The following is a 21,094-nucleotide window of genomic DNA, read 5'->3' on the forward strand; positions in this document are numbered from 1 at the left end:
TTAAAATGTAGTATGTACATACAATACATTGTTATCCAGCCTTAAAAAAGAAGGAAATCCTATAATATTTTACATGATTGAACTTCAAGGACATTATGCTAAGTGAAACAAGTCAATCACAAGAAGACAAATATTGCATGATTCTACTTATATGAGGCATCTACAGTAGTCAAACTCATAGAAACAAAGTAGAATCGTGGTTGCCAGGGGCTGAGAGGAGGAAATGGGGAGTTGTTCACTGGTATAGATTTTTAGTCATGTGAGAGGAAACGTTCTGGAGATCTTCTGTACAACACTGCATGCTTTTAACAATAGTGCATGGTACACTTAAAAATTTGTTAGGCTGGTAGATCTCATGTTGTGCTCTTACCACAATAAAAAATAGTAGGGAGAAAAAACCCAAAAACTCTACATAGGCCAAAGGACTCGTAGGTCTAATCTACGTTGATGATGGCTGTGGTATTTGAAAACAGTAATCAACTTCCTGAATCAAACACAAAGCAAGTAATATATAGTTTACTTGATATAAGACAACAGGGACTATTAGAATTTTCTCACAATTCAGGACTTTGGCTTTTAGCATTTGGGTATCCAAAAAGAGGACTTGAGAGGGAAGTTTATACATAAGAGGAAAACAATGACCCTAGTGAGAACACAGACCAGCAACTCAGTATGGAGGAACCCGGTCCACCACTCCACCACGGTGAACAAGCACAGAACCTCGCACAGCGGGTGCTCCAATATTTGTTAAATGTTCATGACTCATTCAATTTTTCTGTGCAACCTCCGTACCAAATACTGCGAACCTTGCTCGTTATTGCATTTCTTAAAACGTTAAAATTCAGAAAAACATTCTGCGTGATTGAAATTACCTGAAACAAAACCAAGCAAAAATCTCACATCTGAATTGCTTCAAACTGTTTAGGTGAAAAAGAAAACTGTGTGAAGTAAAGAAAACTGTTTCCTGAATCAACTGAGTGAAGTTCCAAGTTCCAGCTCTCTCACCCTCCTGAATATTTACCAGCACACTCTCAGCTTGCGCTAAACTTTTCTTGCATAAAAAGCAGCTGAGTAATTTTGGAGAATGGGACTGTTTTGCCTAAATCATCCAGATAATTCAAACAACTCAATTTCTATTAACAATCTGGGCGAGGCTGCCCCGCCCAGTAAATGCTCTCTATACTCCCCAGGCCATGGCCGAGTCACACCCAGCTTAGCCAGGAGATGACAGTGTCCCCTAGGAAGGAAACATGCCGTATTGTTCAGGGATATGTGCAACCGCCAGCCAACGCTCCCCGCTCTCTGTTCCTCGAGTTTATTCCAGTTTCCCGAGGGCGCTTTCAAATTTTGATTTTTCGACGACGTCTCCTTTCCCCGAAAGCATCTAAGAGCTGCCCTAAAGCCTTCAGCCCCTTCCCCCAATACCGCACTCTGCTTAGAGGCCGTAGGCCTGTCCAGTAAAGTTATTTAAAATAAAAAGCGTAACAGAACATGTCCAAGCAGGAAGAGAAAAAGAATACCCCGGGAACTGGGTTAGTGTCGGAACGTGCCATTCGTTTCGAAGGGAGGAGAGTCCCAGGTGCGAATTGTATCGCGGGTCTGAAGTCACTTACCGGACCTCCGATTCGTCAGGGCCTGAGTACGTAAACACCAAAGGCCGGGCGGAGCGCAGGAGGGGGCGAGGGGCCGGAAGTGGAGCCTGGCAGGGCGGGCGGGCCTGAAGCGCGTCCCCCGTGGGCTCCGGTGGTGCGGCTCGAGGCGGCTGCGGCGGGGAGGCGGGAGGCGCAGGGCTGCGGCGCACAGAGGCAGCATGGCGTACCCCGGGCACCCTGGCGCCGGCGGCGGCTACTACGCAGGCGGGGTGAGTGCTGCCCGCCCGGGCTCGCGGCCGGGGTGCGACCCCTGGACGCCGGGGTCGCCGAGAGGCCACACGTGGCGACTCCGCCGGGGCGGCTCCCGGGCGCCCCCGCCCTGCCAGCCGCCTCGCCCCGGGCCCCTGCCGACCGGCCTCTGTCTCCAGCGCCCTCTTTCCCTCTGTCCCTTCAACCCCCGGCTGGCTGCGCGGGGCCGGGGCGCGGGTGGTTTTGACCCAAGAAGCCCACCCTGTGACTCCCGGATCCGCGGCGTGAAATAGTGCACACGGGGTGTTGCCTTCCTCTCCGCCTTCCCTGAGAGCAACAGCCATTTTAATCTAGAATGGTCCTGCGGTCCACCTCTCCCTCTCTGAAAGAAAGTGGGAAAAACAGGAAAGTCAGGGAAAGTCTGTTAGAGTCAAAGACCTCCGGGAGGAAGGCCGCCTCGCCCTGCGTCAGGGATGCGCGTCGTCGTGGGAACTGTTTCCAAAAGAGAAAGTTCCCTCGCCTTGACCCACCTCACCCCTCCCGAGGCTACACCTGTCTCAAAACGCTTTAAAAATACCGTAAACGCTAGAAAAATGTAAGTTGCATGCCCAGGTTGCGTTTATCTCAGTAGCCTGCGGGTTAATGGGGATTTGTAAAGTTGCTTCACTTACTCTGATGTCACTGTCAAGACTACTCATTTTGATCCTAGCTGCCGGTTTTTAAATTATAACGGGGTGAGAATGGGAGAAAGGGGAGGAGTGATTGCAGGTAGAGAGTTCCAGGTGGCAAACGACTGACAGCGAAGGCCTGGCAATTGCCTGGCTTTGCATGAGGCATTCAGTGGTGAAAGAATAAAACTTGGTCAGCGGAATGATGCGTTTGTTTCCTATCTTACAGTATGGAGGGGCTCCCGGAGGGCCTGCGTTTCCCGGACAAACTCAGGATCCGCTGTATGGTTACTTTGCTGCTGTAGCTGGACAGGTTAGCTTTTCCCTTTAACGTTAAAGGACTGTCAGATTCTACATTTGTATTAACCTTTGTTACAGTGGCACAGAAAAACAGCTTTTCCTCTGGAAAAGAATTCCTTTGCTTCTGCACAAGAAAAAAAAAAAAAGAGAAGTTCATAGGCAGTTACTTATTTTTGAATATTCAGAACGAATTAGGACAAAGGGTTACTCGTGTTTATGTTACATTCAGAACTAAACTTGTGATTGAATTAGGGTCAGATTCAACAGAACAGGCTAGTATAAATGTGCTTTGAAGATATGTAAGGTAGAAAGATGTCTTCAGAACTGAATTGTCAGGGTCCATAGTGGTTTCCAGAGAAGAAATACCAGATCTGCTGAACATTAAACCCTTCTTTGTACAATTAAAAGCATGTGGTACTAGTAATTCTGTAGCCAGATTCTAGGGAACACTTTCTTTGGGTAGAGTTTGATTGTTAGTCAGTTACCCCCTTAGGAAATAGGTGTGTATGGTAAAAACCCACCAGCTTCAAAATAAGAAAGGTGGGCTTCCCTGGTGGCGCAGTGGTTGGGAGTATGCCTGCCGATACAGTGGACACAGGTTTGTGCCCCGGTCTGGGAAGATCCCATGTGCCGCAGAGCGGCTGGGCCCGTGAGCCATGGCCGCTGGGCCTGCACTTCCGGAGCCTGTGCTCCGCAACGGGAGAGGCCACAACAGTGAGAGGCTCACGTACCGCAAAAAAAAAAAAAATTAAGAAAGGTACTATATTCTTCTTACTATCAGGAAGTTAATCTTCTGAACAGTTTAGTTCCTCTTTGATGCAGATGCTGTTACCAGGTCAAGTCTTCCATGTCCTTATCAGGTGTTGTGGTCTGTTGACCCAGAGAGAGAATTAAGGTCAGCACCCCAAGACCATTCACTTCTATACATTCTAAGTCATATGACAGGCGGTAGTGCATCTTGAGGGAGGCCCCTTCCCCAGCTCCCAGGTCAGTGAATGTATATGGTAAATATGCTGTTGATATAACCCAGACATGTCCAGAGGGGGTGTCTGTGCTTATGAATTCACCTTAGCTTTGTTTTGATCAAAAGCTAGAAGTAACACAATCTTAATGTGAAAATGCCTTAGACTGTTATGGAATAACAACCTACAACCACCTTTTAGAATAGCACTCTAAGAAATACCGTTTGAGAAACACTGGAAAATTGAGTCTAAAACTGAAAGAGCTGCCCCTTAAGTATCTGCTTCATCTGTTAGTGATCAGTATCTTTGAAACCACAAGACACGGCAAAGCTCAAGACTCCTTATTCTTAGATTGCCTGTGCCTGCAGCCATGTAAGTGACCCCCCCTGCTTAGCTTTCAGCAGCCCTGGCCTGCAGCAGCATGCCCATCGTTTTTCACATTATTGATCATGCCCCTCGTCTAGAACATATAATAGTCATGGGCTTGAGGATTGAGGTATTTTATTTTAAAATCCCTAAAAATAACATGTATCTAGTTCTGACCTAGGTCAGCCAGTGAATAAGCACGGGGAACCTCTGTCTCCCAGGTATAATCGTGATAAAAAAAAAACCAATTCATCACATCATAAGCAAAGGTGATCACAGAGGACGCTTTCTGTGGGAACCAGACTTTTCATTTACTGATGTCATCTGTATACCCTGCTCTCCACACACCCCGACAAAAAAAAAACCTAGAAAGAGTAATAAGACTTTTAATCAACTACATAAATAATTTTATTTTAAAATGCTTGCTTTGGCAGATTCCTAGCTCAGACTGAGAGTAGTTCAAGACAGAAACTAGTTTTCTTCATACATTTAAAAATATCATGTCTCAGTGGAAGAAACTGAATTCACCTCACTGTTTTATTAAAAGAGGAATCTTATACTTGAGAACATTTATGCCAAGTCTAATTCGGGAATTTAGTACTACCAATACCTTTTCATCATTTCATCTAAAGTATAGGTGTAAGCAGCTTTCAGACTTGGTTAATTCTTGTATAATGATTATTTAAAATAAAGCCTGAAATTGAATGCCCACTTTACCTAGGTATTAAGAAATGTATTTTTTGTTTATGGCCCTAATTATACATTTATGGAAGAGGCCATAACAATTTGTCTTTCTTTCTATACTTAAATTGTTATGGGAAGTAGAGTGAGGAAAAAGAATGCCTACTTTTAGCAGGCATTCCTTTAAAAAAAAGTCTCATGCATGATAATATTCATTGTCTTTACCATTATTGCTACACTGAATACTGAATGTAAACAAAGAACTAGAAAGTACAAATCATGATTGTGATTCCTTTTCCTATTTTTTTTTTTTAAAGGATGGACAAATAGATGCTGATGAATTGCAGAGATGCCTGACACAGTCGGGCATTGCTGGAGGATACAAACGTAAGTTAGGAGGCCCAAAGTGTCTCTAGAAATACTCCTGTGTTTCATATTTCAGATGTTACTTGTGATTATTATAGCCTTCAAGGAATCTGAGCTTTTCTGATCCAGCAAAGTTAAGAATTTCAAAAGCTGAATTCGGTTGGTTCTTTTGTATTTCAAAATGTTAATTTGAGAACAGTTCTTACTGAATCATTCCACACTACCCACCGATTTAGTGGGTTTCTTGGATATGGGTTCCATGTATCTGGAACCATTCAAACCAATGACAGTCTATATGGCCTCCTCAGAAAATGAGGTAAGGTGCTGAAATGAAATCCACCAGGTCAGGTGTCGTTAATGATAGGACCTAACATTCACTGCTGACTGTTTGCCAAGAGCTTATTCTGTCTCTGAGCCTGGTGGCACTTAGGGCTTTGAGTGGCTGGTCCTGTGCACCTGGTCCCCAAGTGGCCTGTCCTGCATGCCTAGTTCTGAGTAGTTGGTCCTACCCTCCCTTTTCCCCGGTGCCTGGTCCCCAACCCCTAGTCCTCAGGGAGCCAGTTCTGCACTCCTGGTCTCAACTCCTGGCAGCATGAACGCTCACCTTGACATCCCCCAGCTCTTTCCTCTTTCTACATCAGGCTAAGTAAGACGTGCCCTTCCTAATTTCTAAACTCCTTACAGTAGTCCTCCTTCCTGCCACCCCCCAGTTTCCTCACAGCCTGCCCCTGTACTTACACCTGCTTCCTGCCTTTTGACTCTGCATGAGCTGCAGAGAGAGAATTCCTGCCAAGATGCTGCATCCCACACATGCCACATGCTGCTCTTCAAATCATGTCTTGACCATGATAGAGAATAGTGTCTTGGCTAATGTACATGACCTACCAACTTCTCTGCCAGTTGTTAATTGAGACAGAACATCAGATCGAAGCCTCAACTTCCCAGTAAGCTGTGAATTAAAACACTCAAACTAGGGAATTCCCTGGCGGTCCAGTGGTTAGGACTCGGTGCTTTCACTGCAGTAGGCCCGGGCTTGATCCCTGGTTGGGAACTAAGATCCCTTAAGAAAAAAAAAAAACACTCAAACTAGAATTCACACTTGAGGACCCGTAGTGGCCATTTTTGACTGTTTGATATGGCACAGTTACTAGGTGGCTGTCTTTTAAACTACTTGCATATCCATTTTTATCATCCTTTGTTTTATGACTTCAGTATCCAATTAACATTTCCTAGTTGTGGGAATTAATACAAAAGAGGAATCTTTTGCATTTCGGTCAGCTACCCTGGTCCTAAACAAAAGAAGCCCTTTTCTAGATTAGGGAATTATTTTTTTTTAAACTATTGTAGGCAATACATTTAAATCATTAGTTGTTAACCTCAAGCAGTTGGAGCTGGTGAACAAAGAAGGTCTAATAGCAGGGTTTACAGAAGTGAGCCATGTCACAACATAGACTATTACTCTACACCCTTTCAGTAGAAGAGGTGTGGCCGGTTTTCAAATCGAACAAAGTGGGCAGTATATCCTTCGAGAGCAGTGTTTTTAAAAATTTCATTTGAGAAAGCTACATTTACTAATGATCTTAGATCACTGAGTTATAGAAAAGACATATCCTGAATCATCTGGATCATGGGATTGAATTAATTTGCTTGCTGTCATCTGGTTATGGAGGCTGTAATGAACCACAAAACCATCTTGGCTGTGAGATGTCAGAGTGTTGTAATGCAGAAGTTATACAGCCATTGGTCTTTTCAACCCAGCTTGCAAGCCAGAAAGTGCGGACGGGCGCTAGGGGTGGCAGGGGGGATAGAGACACCTATAGCACCGTCTTAACCAGTTTAAGGGGAGCAGTCATGCCTAGAGGTGGCGCTGATGAGGGAAGTTGCTCTTTTTTCCTTGAGTGTAGTAGTTGTTCCTCTGTGGTAAGGTTGAGAGGAACAACTGCAGGTGGGAATTTCCTGCTAGGTCTGTTACGTTGTGGATTTCCACTAGAAGAAAAGTTGTTGGAGGTATTTTAGCAGAATGAACAGGAGAAAGGAGATAGAGAGTCAAGATAAAATTATAACAAAGATTCTTTTGAAATTATTTAAAATAGGATTAGCATTAGTAAAAGCTCTTTCTGGGGAAAAAAAAATACTATTAACATTGAACAAGAGTTCTCCTCACCCAAACGTATTAGATGTCAGTGTTCTAACTCATTGGAACTGCCCAGAATGGTGACTTTTCTGTTTTGTTCACTGCCTACCTCATTCCCTCCCTTCTCAGTCCTCTCACAAAAGAGGACCAGATTTCTGTTCTCCCTGGCAAAGAGCTCTAACCTTTCACTGTCCTCCTCTAAAAATCCCGAGTAGCTCCATGGTGCCCATATAAAACAAAAGCCAGACAGCCTCCCAGGAACCCAGTCTCTTCAGTGAGGCAGCCTCATCTGACGGTCATCTCTCCCACTTCCTTTGCCTGTCCGGACTTCACTGCTTCTCTCTTTGCTTATGCAGGTCCCTAGCTCTACATGGTTGTCGCCAGATGTCCCAAATCTTTTCTGTTGTTCAAAACTTGGCTTAAATGCTGCTGCTTCTATGAAGTCTTTCTTACCAAGAAGGAGCCTCTCCTCGACATCTGGTAGTTTTTGGTGCCTCCATTATGGCTTACCATCCTCTACCTTGTGCACATGACTTATCTTTAACTTTAGACTGTCAGCTGGGCCAGGTTCCAGTGTCACGTTTGTATCTCCAATGTCCCTGGTACCCTGAGCCCTGCACATAATGAATATTTAATAGGCATTTGATGAATTAATGGGTATAGAAGACTTCCTAAAATGGAAAAATCATATACCCATATTTGAATTTTGACTTAAGAAAGATTGATATTTACCTAAGGGATTATACATTACTTTTAAGTATCAGTGAAAATCAGAAGAGTCCGTTTAAAAACCATATCCTCCTTAGGCTCTTTGAGAGGGGTATACAGCTTCCTGCATAGGGCTGAGAATTCAGTCTCACGTGTTCATTCATTTGGCCAACCAACACATTTCTAATGGACACCTACCACGTGGTAGGTGCTGGGGTCTGCAAGCGCCAACAGTGCCTGGGGAACACGGTGAAAAGCGCTGGGGTAGGCAAAGGGTTTACCTTTTACTGTAAGCTGTGGGGTCACATCAGAGGGGCCAGTAACCCGGACAGAGGTCAGGAAAGTTTTCCTTGCAGAATCGATACCTCAACTGAGGAGAAATGAAAGTTGAGCAGAAATGATGCAGACCAAGAAGTGAGTGGGGTAGGGGAGCTGTGTTCCAGGCAGACAGAATAGTGTGTACCCAGAGATGAGAGGGAGGATGGTTCAATCAAGGAACTGAGAGAAATTGACCAGAGGTAGCTTATGGGGTTGAATGAACAGTAGGAAAGGAGCTGAACTGAGAAAATACGTGTATGACCTTATATGCCAATTAAGGTGTTTGGACTTTATCCTGAGTGCAGTGGAACACCTCCACTGGGTCTTAAGTAGAAGAGCACCTATTTCCCTGGCTGTATGAGAAAGACCAAATTGAGGAGTATTGGTGTGGGGAATGTGGGGAGTCAGGGATACCAGTTAGGAGGCCCTTGGAGTCAAACAGATGAGAGAAGTGCTGACTACACTGGGGATAGGACAGTGGGACTGGAGTTGGATGGATCCTAAGGCTGTTCGGAAGGTGATCAAATGTCAAGGGAGAGGGAATTGTGGACTTTCTCAGGTTTCTGGCTCAGGGGGCTGAGTGGGTAATGGTGTCATTCATAGACCTGGGAGACAGGGACTGGCTGCTTCCTGGCCGCCAAAAGCCTCGCTTTACATCCAGACACAGTTGGCCCTGTCCTGTGGTGTCAGGCCCTCTGGAGCGGTAGTCCTTACACTGCAGCAGCTGCAGCATCACCTGGAAGGTTTTTGCTAAAACCAGATCGCGGGCCCTGCTCTAGCATTTCTCTTTAGGATCTGGGGTGAGACCTGAGAATTTGCATCTCTAAACAGGTTGGGCTTGCTGGTTCAGGTTGAGCTTTAATGTGAATATATATCCCCTGGGGATCTTGTTCAAAGCGCAGATTCTGATTTTGTTGGTTTATGTTAAGGGCTGAGATGCTGCAGTTCTAAAAGCTCCCAGGTGAGGAAAAACAAAGAGTTAATTACAAGGGAACACCCATAAGGCTACCTGCTGATTTCTCTACAGAAGCTTTGCAGGCTGGAAGGGAGTGGCATGATATATTCAGTCTTGAAAGGGAAAAACCTGCAAACTAGGATACTCTACCCAGCAAGATTATTATTTAGAGTAGGAGAGAGAAAGGATTTCTCAGACAGGCAAAAACTAAAAGAATACAGCAATACAAAACATATCCTAAAAGATATATTGAAAGGTCTACTCTAAAAAGAAAAGAAGCAAGAATCTATAGGAAAGAGAAAAGCACAATTGGAAAGTAAATCATTTAAATAAGCCAGTATCCAGATTAAAAAAAAATCCAAAATATATTTTAAAGTGATGATAACTACAAAGAACAGCAAAAGGATAAACATGAAGATGTAAAAGAGGACATCAAAATCAAAATGTGGGGGGGGACAGTAAGAAAATGTGTTTTTTTTTTTTCAGAATGTATTTGAGCCTATATGACTATCAGTCTAAAGAAACTAGATATAGTAGTGGGTTAACATACTTGAAAAACAGGGTAACCACAAATCAGAAACATACAGTAGATTCACAAAAACCAAAAAGAACTGAACACAAGCGTTAATACAAAAGAAAACCATCTGTTACAAGGCCTACACTTGCCCAGTTTTAAGACAGAAGAAAGAGCCCGGAGTCAGCAACAGAGACATCAGTGGTTTAATGGATGGGGGAGCTTATACATCTGAAGCAAGGTCCTGGAGCAACACCCCACCGTGTGCAGCAGAAGGTGGGCAGGACACTCCAGAGGGGAAGGGGAGACTGCCAGTTATAAGGCGGGGTTACCTCAGGTGGGCTCATTCGTTACCAGGGAAGCCAGCAGAGGGGCACTCACTGCCCCTTTGATAAGAACAGTCACCAGCTGGGGCCCAGGGCAAGTACTTAGGAAGGTCAGTCCTGTGCGTAGGGTATAGGTGACGCAGGCCCTGGTCGGGCAGAGAATGTACAGAGAGCAAGAGAAGAGCCATCTTGAGTGGCCTGACCATACACCATCAAACCACAAAAAGAAAAACGAAAAGAAAAAAACAAGAAACAAAAGCTCCCAGGTGATATTAATAACAGCTAGTCCAGGAATCACACTTTGAGTAGAAGAGTGGTCTCAATCTTGACTACTCACTACAATCATCTGAGAAGCTTTAAAAACAAAAAAAAAAAAAAAAAAAAAACTAATGCCTGAGTCCCATAGTCAGATTCTGATTTAATTGTTCTGTGGTGGTGGTGACTATACTTAACAAAAGTTGTTGAGAGTACATCTTAAAACTTCTCACCACACACACAAAAGGTAGCTGTGTGAGGTGATGGATGTGTTAATTAACCTTATTATGGTAATCATTTTGCAGTATATACGTATAGAAAATCATTACAATGTATACCTTAAACTTACACAATGTTATATGTCAATAATATCTCAATAAAGCTGAAAAAATAATATTTTTTCTGTGGTGCAGCCCAGGTGTCAGGATCTTTTAAAGCCTCTGGGTGATTCTGATAAGCACCCAGGTTTGAGAACCTCTGGTCTCCACTAGAGAGACTTCATACTTCCACAGAACTTAAAAATCAGAATGAAGAACCAACCAACTCTTTCTCAAAAGTGCAGAAAAGTATTGCCTCCTCTCACCTCAGAGAACTGTCTCTGTGGATCAGGTGGAGGTTGAAGGACCAAAATAGGAACAGCCCCCAACCTTTTATTTCAGGGTTCCAGGATATGCCAAACAGAGGAATCTATTAAAAGTAGAAAACCTCTAGTTTGTAATGTTCGGAGACATTACAGTAATAAGAGTTAGCTTAGTTGTGTTTTAAATTCACTTTTGTTAGAGATAAAAATGAAGCTAGTAACAGCTGTAAAAAATGTTAATTCTGTGTGCATCTTAACAAACTTGTCAAATTTATGCTAGCTTTGCCCACGTGACCGTTGTCACTTCTTCTTTCTAGTTTCACAGCTTCTTTGTACCTCAGAACACTTCCTCAAAGTCATTGGTAAGGTGCAAGGAATTCTTTATTTTTAATTTGTTAATGCTTAGAGTACCAGTAGGCCATTAACCAATAAGTGTATTCTAGTTTGGTTGTCTAAGTGAGGTATGGAAATGCCCTCAGAACACCCTTGAACTGTAAGTAAACTAAAAAGGTTTCTGAACAGTGGCCATCACTAAGTGGGTCATCAGGTCTTAGTCCAGAATGCTCTTGTTTAACACACAATTCTAGCAAGCATATTTATCTTATTGTCTATGAAAAGAGGCCGTAGGCTGTTTGGGGTAGGAGGTGACCATTCAGTGTCTGACATTAAAGGGAAAAGAAAGAAAAACAAATGATCAGACTCAGAACTAGCAAAACCAGCTAGAGTCAATTGTGAGTAGGAACAAAGCAAACTAACCCTCCCATTCACCATGGTGGCTGATAATACATTGTGGTTCATTATGGTGAATTGAACTCACTATATTACAGTTTCAAAGGCAAGAAAGAATATAATACTTTTTAAAAACCATGTTATAGAAAAGTTTAAGCTTATCCAAAAATAGAGGTAATTATACAGTGAACTCCTGTATACCCATCACTCAGCTTCAACAGTTATCAATGTGTTGCCATTCTTGTTTTATCTGTAATCCTGCCCATGTTCTTTTAAAGCAAATTCCAGATCTCAACATTTATTCCACCTACAAATAACTTCAGTGTATATTTTTCTTAAAGATAAGGACACTTTTTCCCCCCAATTTCAAAACCATAAATCACACCTAAAAATACTAACAGTACGATGCAAAACTTTTAAAAAAGATTTCTATTAAAGTTGTTAAAATCAAATTTGGGTTCTGGAAGGAATCCTATCTAGCTGGAAAAAAAAAATCTACTTCAAAGCTCCATGAATTTAGCTCCATGTAGATTGAGCAGCATATAAAAGTGTATAAATAATCACATTCCTAATTAATTTGAATGTATCCAATGTAATGTGAATTTTTGAAATTGTATTAATATGTATGTACTTTTCTTGATTTAACAGCTTTTAACCTGGAGACTTGCCGGCTTATGGTTTCAATGCTGGATGTATCCTTTACCTTGATTGTGGCCAAGAGTATTTTTTCTGGATAAAAAAAAAAAATCCTTCCTGAAGGAATTCATCTAAGGATTAATACCCAGTAAACACAAAGTGACAAATGACCACAAAAAAGTTTTCCGAAATCATTAGCTTTCAAGATGGTATTTGGTGTGAAAAAGGAAGGAAGTTTAGTAAGTAGAACATTCATTATTTAAGAATTTGAGGAAGCATCAAAGACAAACAAGTATAGAAACCGGAGCAGTCAGGGAGGCTTTTTCACCGTGACATTGAGTGCCCTGCATGATTCAAACCTGGCCTTCAAGCAATGGGATTTTTCACATCACAGTTCTTAGACTAGTTTAGCTAGTGCTGATGGTATGGTTCTTTCATCCCACTCATTTTCCAAAAGTGAAAACAGTGGGTCTGGGAGCTTACCAAGCGAGTGTTAGGGCTAAAGAGGACCCCGGACAGAAGGACAAGCAGCATAGCCTGGGCCACCCAGAAAGTGCAGCCCAGTTTGGTTGTTACAGGTGGCTCGCAATGGCCTCGTTATTCCCTTGTAATCACATCATATCAATTAACTTTTCTCCCCAGGGGAAATAGGTACTCAGAGCTTTTTCTCCATAGGCCCTTTTTATTATATCATTAGTCTCTTGTCCTATCATGTCCAAAAGAATGTATAACATTTTTAACCTTTTCAGCAGAAAGAATATTAAATTCCCTTATCCTTGATCTTTGATTTAATCATTAGAAAATGTTGCAAAATAAAGATGCGCTAATCCTTGATTACAGTTCAGAGAGATATGTCAGGCACAATGGGTTTCAGCGAGTTTAAAGAACTCTGGGCTGTACTAAACGGCTGGAGACAACACTTTATCAGTTTTGACAGCGACAGGAGTGGAACAGTGGATCCCCAGGAATTGCAGAAGGCCCTGACAACAATGGGTGGGTATGACTGACTCCACCTCTCTGTTCATTGGTAGAAGTAATGTTTTTTTTTAATTTCTAAAACTAAGTGCTACATGTAGGTGGTTTCTATTTGTAGAAATAGTACATATTCATAATTTAAATGGGCCCTCTCAGTCCTAAAAATTTGGGGGGGCTTGATTATTTTTAACGGTCTTTTTGTAATCCTTGATTTTTTTTTTTTTTTGGCTGGATGATTTTTCTTCCTTTCAGGATTTAGGTTGAGTCCCCAGGCTGTGAATTCAATTGCAAAACGATATAGTACCAATGGAAAGATCACCTTCGATGATTACATCGCCTGCTGCGTCAAGCTGCGAGCTCTAACAGGTGTGTCCTTTGAGATCACTATTAAGCATGTCTGGCAGAATATCTGTTTTCTCAGAAATTTTTTTCACATTACTAAGTAATCTGCCGTTAAAATAATCCTAACTAAATTCCCTGGTGGTCCAGTGGTGAGGACTCCATGCTCTCACTGCTGAGGGCCCAGGTTCAATCCTTGGTCGGGGAACTAAGATCTCCCAAGCCAGCGGCGTGGCCAAAAAAAATCCTAAATAAACTTTACTAAAATGTTTCAAAACATAACAAGCTAACTGATACGTTTTTGATCAGAGTATGAGCAGTATTCTGTGATTTCTCCCCAGAATGTGAAATACTTGAAAAAAGTGAAATTACTCATTGGTAGCTCTTTCCTATTTCCTCCTGTTGGAAAGATTTTAAATGGTGGTCTCTGTTTCAGATGTCCTTCTTTTTTTTTTTTTTTTTTTGCGGTACACGGGCCTTTCACTGTTGTGGCCTCTCCCGTTGCGGAGCACCGGCTCCCGACGCGCAGGCTCAGCAGCCATGGCTCATGGGCCCAGCCGCTCCACGGCATGTGGGATCTTCCCGGACCGGGGCACGAACCCGTGTCGCCTGCATTGGCAGGCAGACTCTCAACCACTGCGCCACCAGGGAAGCCCCAGATGTCCTTCTTAAATGTAGCTGTATCAGTAATCTACTTTTCTCTCCCCTCTATTCATTTTCTTTCTTTTGTATTTTTTTTTCTGGTTTTGTTCCTCTCTTTAGCTTTTTACCCTTTTTAATATCTGGTTTTATGATTTTTTTGCATCCTGACACAACTTTGAGGGTGGATTTTCTCACTAAAGTGAATCCTTTTAATAGGACAGAGCTCAAATGGGTGGAATATATGATCACAGCTGTTTGTCATATTAAGGACTCCATCCATCTATTTCCTAATTAAGCAATATCTATGTTATTAAGAACTTGGAAATTCTGTGCTTCCATCACAATTAAGGAATGATCTCAGAAGTCAGTGCAGCTTTTACTGACTTTGGGATGAGGTGTTTTCTTCCAGCTCCATGTTGAGAAAGACAGTTGGCCAACTTCTGCATGTTGTGTTACTTGGTTGCATATTAAATCTATTCATATTGGTACAGTTGGTTTCTTTGCTTTGGTCTTTTGTTTATGTTGGCTGGTTGTACAATTTAAATGTTACTGCATTTTGAACCCAGTGCCAACATAATTAACTATTATAATTTCAGATGAAATGCTTTAAAAGACTCATAAATTTTACTGTGGTGTTTTACAGACAGCTTTCGAAGACGGGATACTGCTCAGCAAGGTGTTGTGAATTTCCCGTATGATGATGTAAGTCTCAGTAAATTTGGAACTGACAAAATACAAAAATGCACATATTTTCGGTTTAGCAGTTGCTGCAGTTATGAGTACACTTTAAAAAGGCTTGTGTGTAAACATGTTTATTTCTTCTGCTTAAAGGTGTGTTCTCTTCAGTGTGCATTAACTTCTCAGGTGACAGTCCCGCTCTGTTTCCAAGGACGGAGAGGTGGCCTGTAGAGCAGAAAGTGCATAGGCTTTGGCCTCAGCAGGGCCACTTAAGGAATATCTGAACGTCCTGACCCAAGTTCCATTTTCCCTGAAAGAGGGGTAATCAGCCCGGCCTTGCAGGAATGCTGCAGGAATTAGCAGTGCCCAGGGCCTCAGTGGTGTTGGAAGAATGCAAAAGAAAACTGAGAGCAAAGGCAGAGTCTACTGCTGTGTGTTTGGTGGTGAAGCAAACATTTCACAGCAAATACTGATGCTTCTACACTGAGGTTTCTGATTTGCAAGGGAAGGGTCAGATATTCTTCTATGCATCCATATACTGGCACACTAGAATTTATTTTAATAAAGCAGATTTTAAGGGAATAAACCATTTTAAAGGCACTCTGGTAGAATAGTGGGTTAAGACTGCAGTTCTGAAGTTCCCCATGGGATAGAATGCTATAAACTGTACTGTTACTTGTATTTGTAAGTAGGTGCCTTTGATCATGACCATGTCTAGAGTAAGATATTATTTGGAATTTAAATAATTCTTTGTCCACTGGGGTAAGATGAGCTTCTTGTAAGAAGCTTTGATGTGAGAAACACATTGGGTTTTATATTAGACTGCTTCCTTCAAAAAATGAACCTTTCCACTCATCATTTACTCCTATTTTGAAAAGGATTTTTTTAAATCCACAATTCAAATGAGAATACCAAAAGGTAAGCTGCCTAAAAATAAGCTAGGGTGTATTCTGTGTTCTGAGGTCTGCAGTGTAACGCTGATTTTTCTCTTTCAGTTCATTCAGTGTGTCATGAGTGTTTAAATCAGCAGGAAGACCTATGAAGATAATCCACATTCATTCCAACTGGAGTTCTCCTTTGCTCTTTGCCTTCAGTAATTGTGTGCAAACTTACACAGCCACTTTTCCTTAACAGCTGTTGTAAAGGTTTATTACTTTATGTACAACTGAAGTTTTTAGTTTTGATAATATATTCTTTGGAATGTTATTAATATCAGATCCGGTCAGTTAAACACCATTTAGAACTTCCTTGAGCCATTGTTAATCATTCCTTATTTTCTTGCTAAGCCTCTTTTATGTAAATTTAAGTGTGCAAATTGTTTAAGGCACATTATGTATTTTTCATTGTAAGCTACTAAAACCTTTTCATCAGACTACAGCCGTTGTTGTCCCTCTTTTAGAAGGGCTTTTACGTGGTATTGAAAGCTTTATGTGTGGAGTATTCTCATCATGTAAATGGTTTAGACCCACTTGGATGCAAAAAAACAACAAGCAACAAACAAACCTGGTAATATATGTCAGGAATCTCCTGAGTGGAAACTTAACACAGCTTAAAGGCTTACAGAGATTTTGATGGCTGTATAAATGGAAACTGGTTGAATAATTTGAGTGGCAAATACTGCCTGTCATCAAGTTCCTTCTTGTCATCATCCGTGTAGACCTTTGCTAACTATACTTAAAAATCTTGAACATTATGAGCTTAACTATGTAAAAAAGAAAATTGATAGGAAAAGACTAAAGGAATGTATGAAAATATTAACTGTGGTTATTTTTAGCTAATGGGATTCTAGGTGACTAATTCCCTTTATGCATTTCAGTATTTTCCAAGTTTTCTATAATGTGTGTGCTTTCCTTTTAAAATCAGAAGATGCTAATTTTTAAAACGGTGATACACCCATTTTGATATGCCATGTGTTCACACTTACATTAAAAAATATACACAGACATAGAGAATGGATTTGAGGACACGGGGAGGGGTAAGTGTAAGCTGGGAGAAGTGAGAGAGTGGCATGGACTTATTATATACACTACCAAATGTAAACTAGATAGCTAGTGGGAAGCAGCCGCATAGCACAGGGAGCTCGGTGCTTTGTGACCACCTAGAGGAGTGGGGTGGGGGGTGGGGTGGGGTAGGGAGGGTGGGAGGGAGACGCAAGAGGGAGGAGATATGGGGATATATGTATATGTACAGCTGATTCACTTTGTTATACAGCAGAAACTAACACACCATTGTAAAGCAATTATACTCCAATAAAGATGTTAAAAATATATATATACACAGTAAAAGGACTGGAAAGAGTACACAAGAATGTTGCTGTGGCTTCCACTGGAAGTCAGAATCATGAGCTCATTTTCCCCCTTCCTGCTACTCTTCCAAATATTCTCTGACAAGCAAGTATTACATTTATAATGGAAGACATTTTTTGTTTTAACTTTTAAACCATGTACTAGTAAGGTCTGGATTCTAATGCTGGCTGTGCCTCTTACTAAATACGTGGTTTGATCATTTTAGATAAACTCAGAGCCTCAATTTCCCCATCTTGGAAAGGAGGTAATATATGCCTCCTGGGGTAGTCTGAATATGAAAAAGTGCTGGCATGATAAGCACCAGTAATGTTTCTGTTTCTTAAATTTAAAGCTGGCCTGGTTTGCTTTTTAGCAAAAGAGCTTAACAGATAAAACAATGAAATTAGTCTCCCTGCCAGCAAAATATCTCTTATTTTAGGGCACAATGTGAGAGTAACCATTTAGATGATCAATTAGTTGTCAACGAATGAAAAATAAAACATATTCTAAGCATCTTTAGCCTCATTCCACCAACTTTTTTCAAATATTGTGTGCACGCTCTCTCCCCATATATATATATATATATATATATATATATATATATATATATATATATACACACACACACACAGAGATATATACATTTAACAAATATTTATTAAACCCTAACTTAGGTATTTCTGTCATGTAGTCACACTCAGGCTACATCTCAGAATGTGAGTCAACCTGCTTTCTATTAATTTCATGGTGAGCCTAGGTTTCATTCCAGATATATTGTCTGTGAGGTCACAAAGCCTGGCTTGAGCCTGAGCTGTACAGAAGAGAACTAATGGGGGCCCAGAGGACCAGGAGGGAAGGAACTCACCTTAAGAGTCCCAGCACCTAGAGGCTTCAAATTCATCAGGATCCTCTGAGTAAATCGTAGTTTAAGGAAATGGTCATTTCCTGGGTGACTAAGGTGGTAAGGAAGAAGGCCCTTGCTGACCAAAGGTTATGTACCATTCTTGCACCATCTGACTGCTTTGGTAGGTCCCAAGGTGTGTTGCATCAGTCATGGTTCTGAATTTGCTTTTGGGTAAGTGCTAAAGTGTTAAAAAACTGTGTCTCTGGAAATAATTCAGCTTTAATTATTGATATCCTTATCTCCTCCACTTCTACTTTCACTGTTTCTTTCTGAAAGCATACAGCCTGGTCTTCAGTATGTCCTGCAGTTAGAAAGTTTCCTTCCCCTTGACAAATGAGACGTATCCATCCTCTTTCTTTAACACAGCCAAAATCCTCGTTACAAGTGAATCTCGTGTTGCCTTATTTCTGTCTTATGGTGGGTTCTGTTTTACTCATTATATACATCCAGTGCACCCTCACCGCCTTCTTCAAAACTGTTTTTTGGTCTACTTTTCTTAGAGCTTGTAGTTGGAGCATAATAAAGCTGTGAGCTCAAACTTGAATACTTCAGTCATTTGGAGAATTAAGTTCCTCAAATCACCCCAACTCAAGATTTAATTTAATTTTGGGGATGAGTGCTTTATCATGGTGTGTCAAGAGATTTGTGATTATAAAGTACTTACAGCCCTTTCTGAGCACTTCCATAGGCTGCAAGAGGCCTGTGCTTCCCCGGGGACAGTTGGCATAAGATTTCACCACAGCAGTCATATTTCATTAATCAGAGCTCTCACTCCTATTGAGCCAAAAAGTCTAGACTCCACTTCAGCGTGATGTTCCAGGCGGTACCGTCAGTCCACGAAATGGCATGTGAGCGAGAACTTCTGCTATCTCTGATCTAGACTTTGCTTTTGCTTCGCTGAGTGTGTTACTGTTTCAGTGTTTATCTTAGTAGATTATTATATGCCTAAAATACTATAAATTGAAGAAATGGAGCTATATGTAATCACCATTTTTTTAATCTCATAATAAATGTACAAGCCCTTAGTCAATGACTTCTGTTTTTCTCACATTAAAACAGTACTTTACTTATAACTGCTTTTTTCCTCAGCAGACTAGGAGCTGAAGGCAAGGAAATTCCAAGTGCCAGGGTAAAGACTGGTAGATGAAAGGGCTGCTGGGGAGATGATGAAAAGGCCGGGTGGAAAAATTCTTTAGGCAGTGAATTCATGGACCTAAACTGAGCCCAACCAAGGCACAATGCTTTACAGTCTGACACAAGTGAACTCATTAAATAAGCACCACTGCCTGGGCTCTAGGACAGAATATAGTAAATTGATCCTTATTAGGGTGAGGGAGATTCATGAAATAAGGCAGGTGGATAGAGAAGACTCCATATGTCACCCAGCTGGGGCAACTGTCCAACAAAGTAAGCATTCAGCCTTCACTAAAGGATCATGGTATTTCTCCCCATGCCGGTGGTCCATTCTAGAACCGCGTGGAACAGAAAAGAAAGAACCCCCAGCAGCATGCCCACAGAGCTTCTGAAAGAGAAAGAGTGACTGGGAGAAAAGCAGGATTAAAGGGAGTCATGCATCAAAATAACATAGATCTTTTATTGAAAGTCACTTTATTGATGTTACAATGAGAGTAACATAGAAAAGCGTGGTACCTTATTAGCTTCAGAAGTGAACACTAATAAAATTGTGCCAGAAATTTGAACCTTAAGTTACAGTGACCTTTAAAAACAGCAAGATTTTGTTTACCTACAGTATAACAACTTTATAATTTGAACAGCCATGAAACAAATCGCACTTGATCTGGAAAGCAGTTGCCATATATTTCAGTTGCTGTTTGCCAAAACCCAGTAATAATGTTTAAAGTAGCTTAAGAACCTGAAGTGCAGAGTAGCTGAGAGAATGTTAAAATGAAGCCAAACTATATACACCTGATTACCTGGTTACCAAAAGTGAAACGGCGCTGCCATTAACACTTCCCCAAGCAGTGTGTGTCTTCCACTAGCTGTAGATGGGACATCTTCCCTTGAAGATGATAGATGTGGAAAACACCAGTGCAGACCTACACTGGCTAATATATGAACTGCTATGTTTAGGTAAAAATGCTCAGTTTTTAAAAGAAGTTGTCTTTTTGTGATGCTAAATTGGAGAGGCAAGTCTCTTCCAGCAAGTTAAAAAAGGAGCACGTGCTTATTATTCTGAATAAACCTTTGCTAAGCATCTTTGAAGTTAGTGTAAAAAAAAAAAAGTTTTCCATACAAAACAAAGATGTTGGGTCATTTTGACCCATTTAAAAGACTGGCTGTAGAATCACAGTTTGATTTTGTACTGGATTAGAAAAGTGGGGTTTCTCATCAGGCAGTGATACACATGTATAATTTAGCAAGAACTCTTGTATTATTACTGAATAAATGTATTAATTCCTATCAGCACTTTCTGTATTGTGTTATCTAGTGTAACTTAGCACCACTGTGTTTAAAGATTTGGGGGCTCTTTGCATTTTTTAAGAGCTTGACCATCAAAACACAAATCCACATCTGAAACTTCATAAAAACGAGAGACTAAGCCCTAAAGTAAACGTATCATAGTATAGTACAGTATTGTATGCATATGTATTTTTTAACGAGAGGAAAATGCACGTTTCTTCAAAAACTCATAAACTCTTCAAAAACAGTATTGATGAATTTGCTAAGCATATTATCTCAACATTGCTAGACTCATTGTATGCCTTTTTGTAAAAAACGAAAAACAGAAAAGAAAAAAAAACCACACACACACTTTTTCCCTGGTTTTGATTTCAAGGACGCCTAAAAGCATGAAATGATGATGTCCTTAAGCCAAACCCCTGCCAGCCTTGAAGCACCTCCAGGTTCTATGAACAATGCAACAGGGACAGCCACACCAGGCATTGGCCCATTATGACTAGACAATGAGGTT

At 41.3% G+C, this 21,094-nt stretch overlaps 1 protein-coding gene across 2 annotated transcripts; it reads left to right on the forward strand.

The window, feature by feature from the left end:
- The first annotated feature begins 1,693 nt into the window (after nucleotides 1-1,693).
- SRI (sorcin) lies at nucleotides 1,694-16,345 on the forward strand. Of its 2 annotated transcripts, XM_060108446.1 has the most exons (9): nucleotides 1,694-1,861; nucleotides 2,739-2,822; nucleotides 5,136-5,205; nucleotides 11,292-11,336; nucleotides 12,352-12,395; nucleotides 13,185-13,332; nucleotides 13,567-13,680; nucleotides 14,939-14,997; nucleotides 15,969-16,345. In XM_060108446.1, exons 1-9 carry the CDS (start codon nucleotides 1,811-1,813, stop codon nucleotides 15,993-15,995), a joined length of 642 nt encoding a protein of 213 aa, XP_059964429.1. In that variant the 5' UTR covers nucleotides 1,694-1,810; the 3' UTR covers nucleotides 15,996-16,345. The 2 variants fall into 2 exon arrangements, with proteins under 2 accessions (XP_059964429.1, XP_059964430.1); XM_060108447.1 differs by lacking the exon at nucleotides 11,292-11,336.
- The last annotated feature ends 4,749 nt before the right edge of the window (nucleotides 16,346-21,094 follow it).

Source organism: Mesoplodon densirostris, chromosome 9 (assembly GCF_025265405.1).
Source record: "Mesoplodon densirostris isolate mMesDen1 chromosome 9, mMesDen1 primary haplotype, whole genome shotgun sequence".
In the NCBI taxonomy this organism is placed as follows: Eukaryota; Metazoa; Chordata; class Mammalia; order Artiodactyla; family Ziphiidae; genus Mesoplodon; species Mesoplodon densirostris.

What these genes read in the sequence shown, in the direction of transcription:
- SRI (XM_060108446.1), top strand. Translation starts at nt 1,811, where the DNA reads ATGGCGTACCCCGGGCACCCTGGCGCCGGCGGCGGCTACTACGCAGGC. An exon ending in GAAGGCCCTGACAACAATGG is followed by an intron (nt 13,333 to 13,566) that starts GTGGGTATGACT and finishes TCTTCCTTTCAG; the next exon opens with GATTTAGGTTGAGTCCCCAG. An exon ending in CAAGCTGCGAGCTCTAACAG is followed by an intron (nt 13,681 to 14,938) that starts GTGTGTCCTTTG and finishes GGTGTTTTACAG; the next exon opens with ACAGCTTTCGAAGACGGGAT.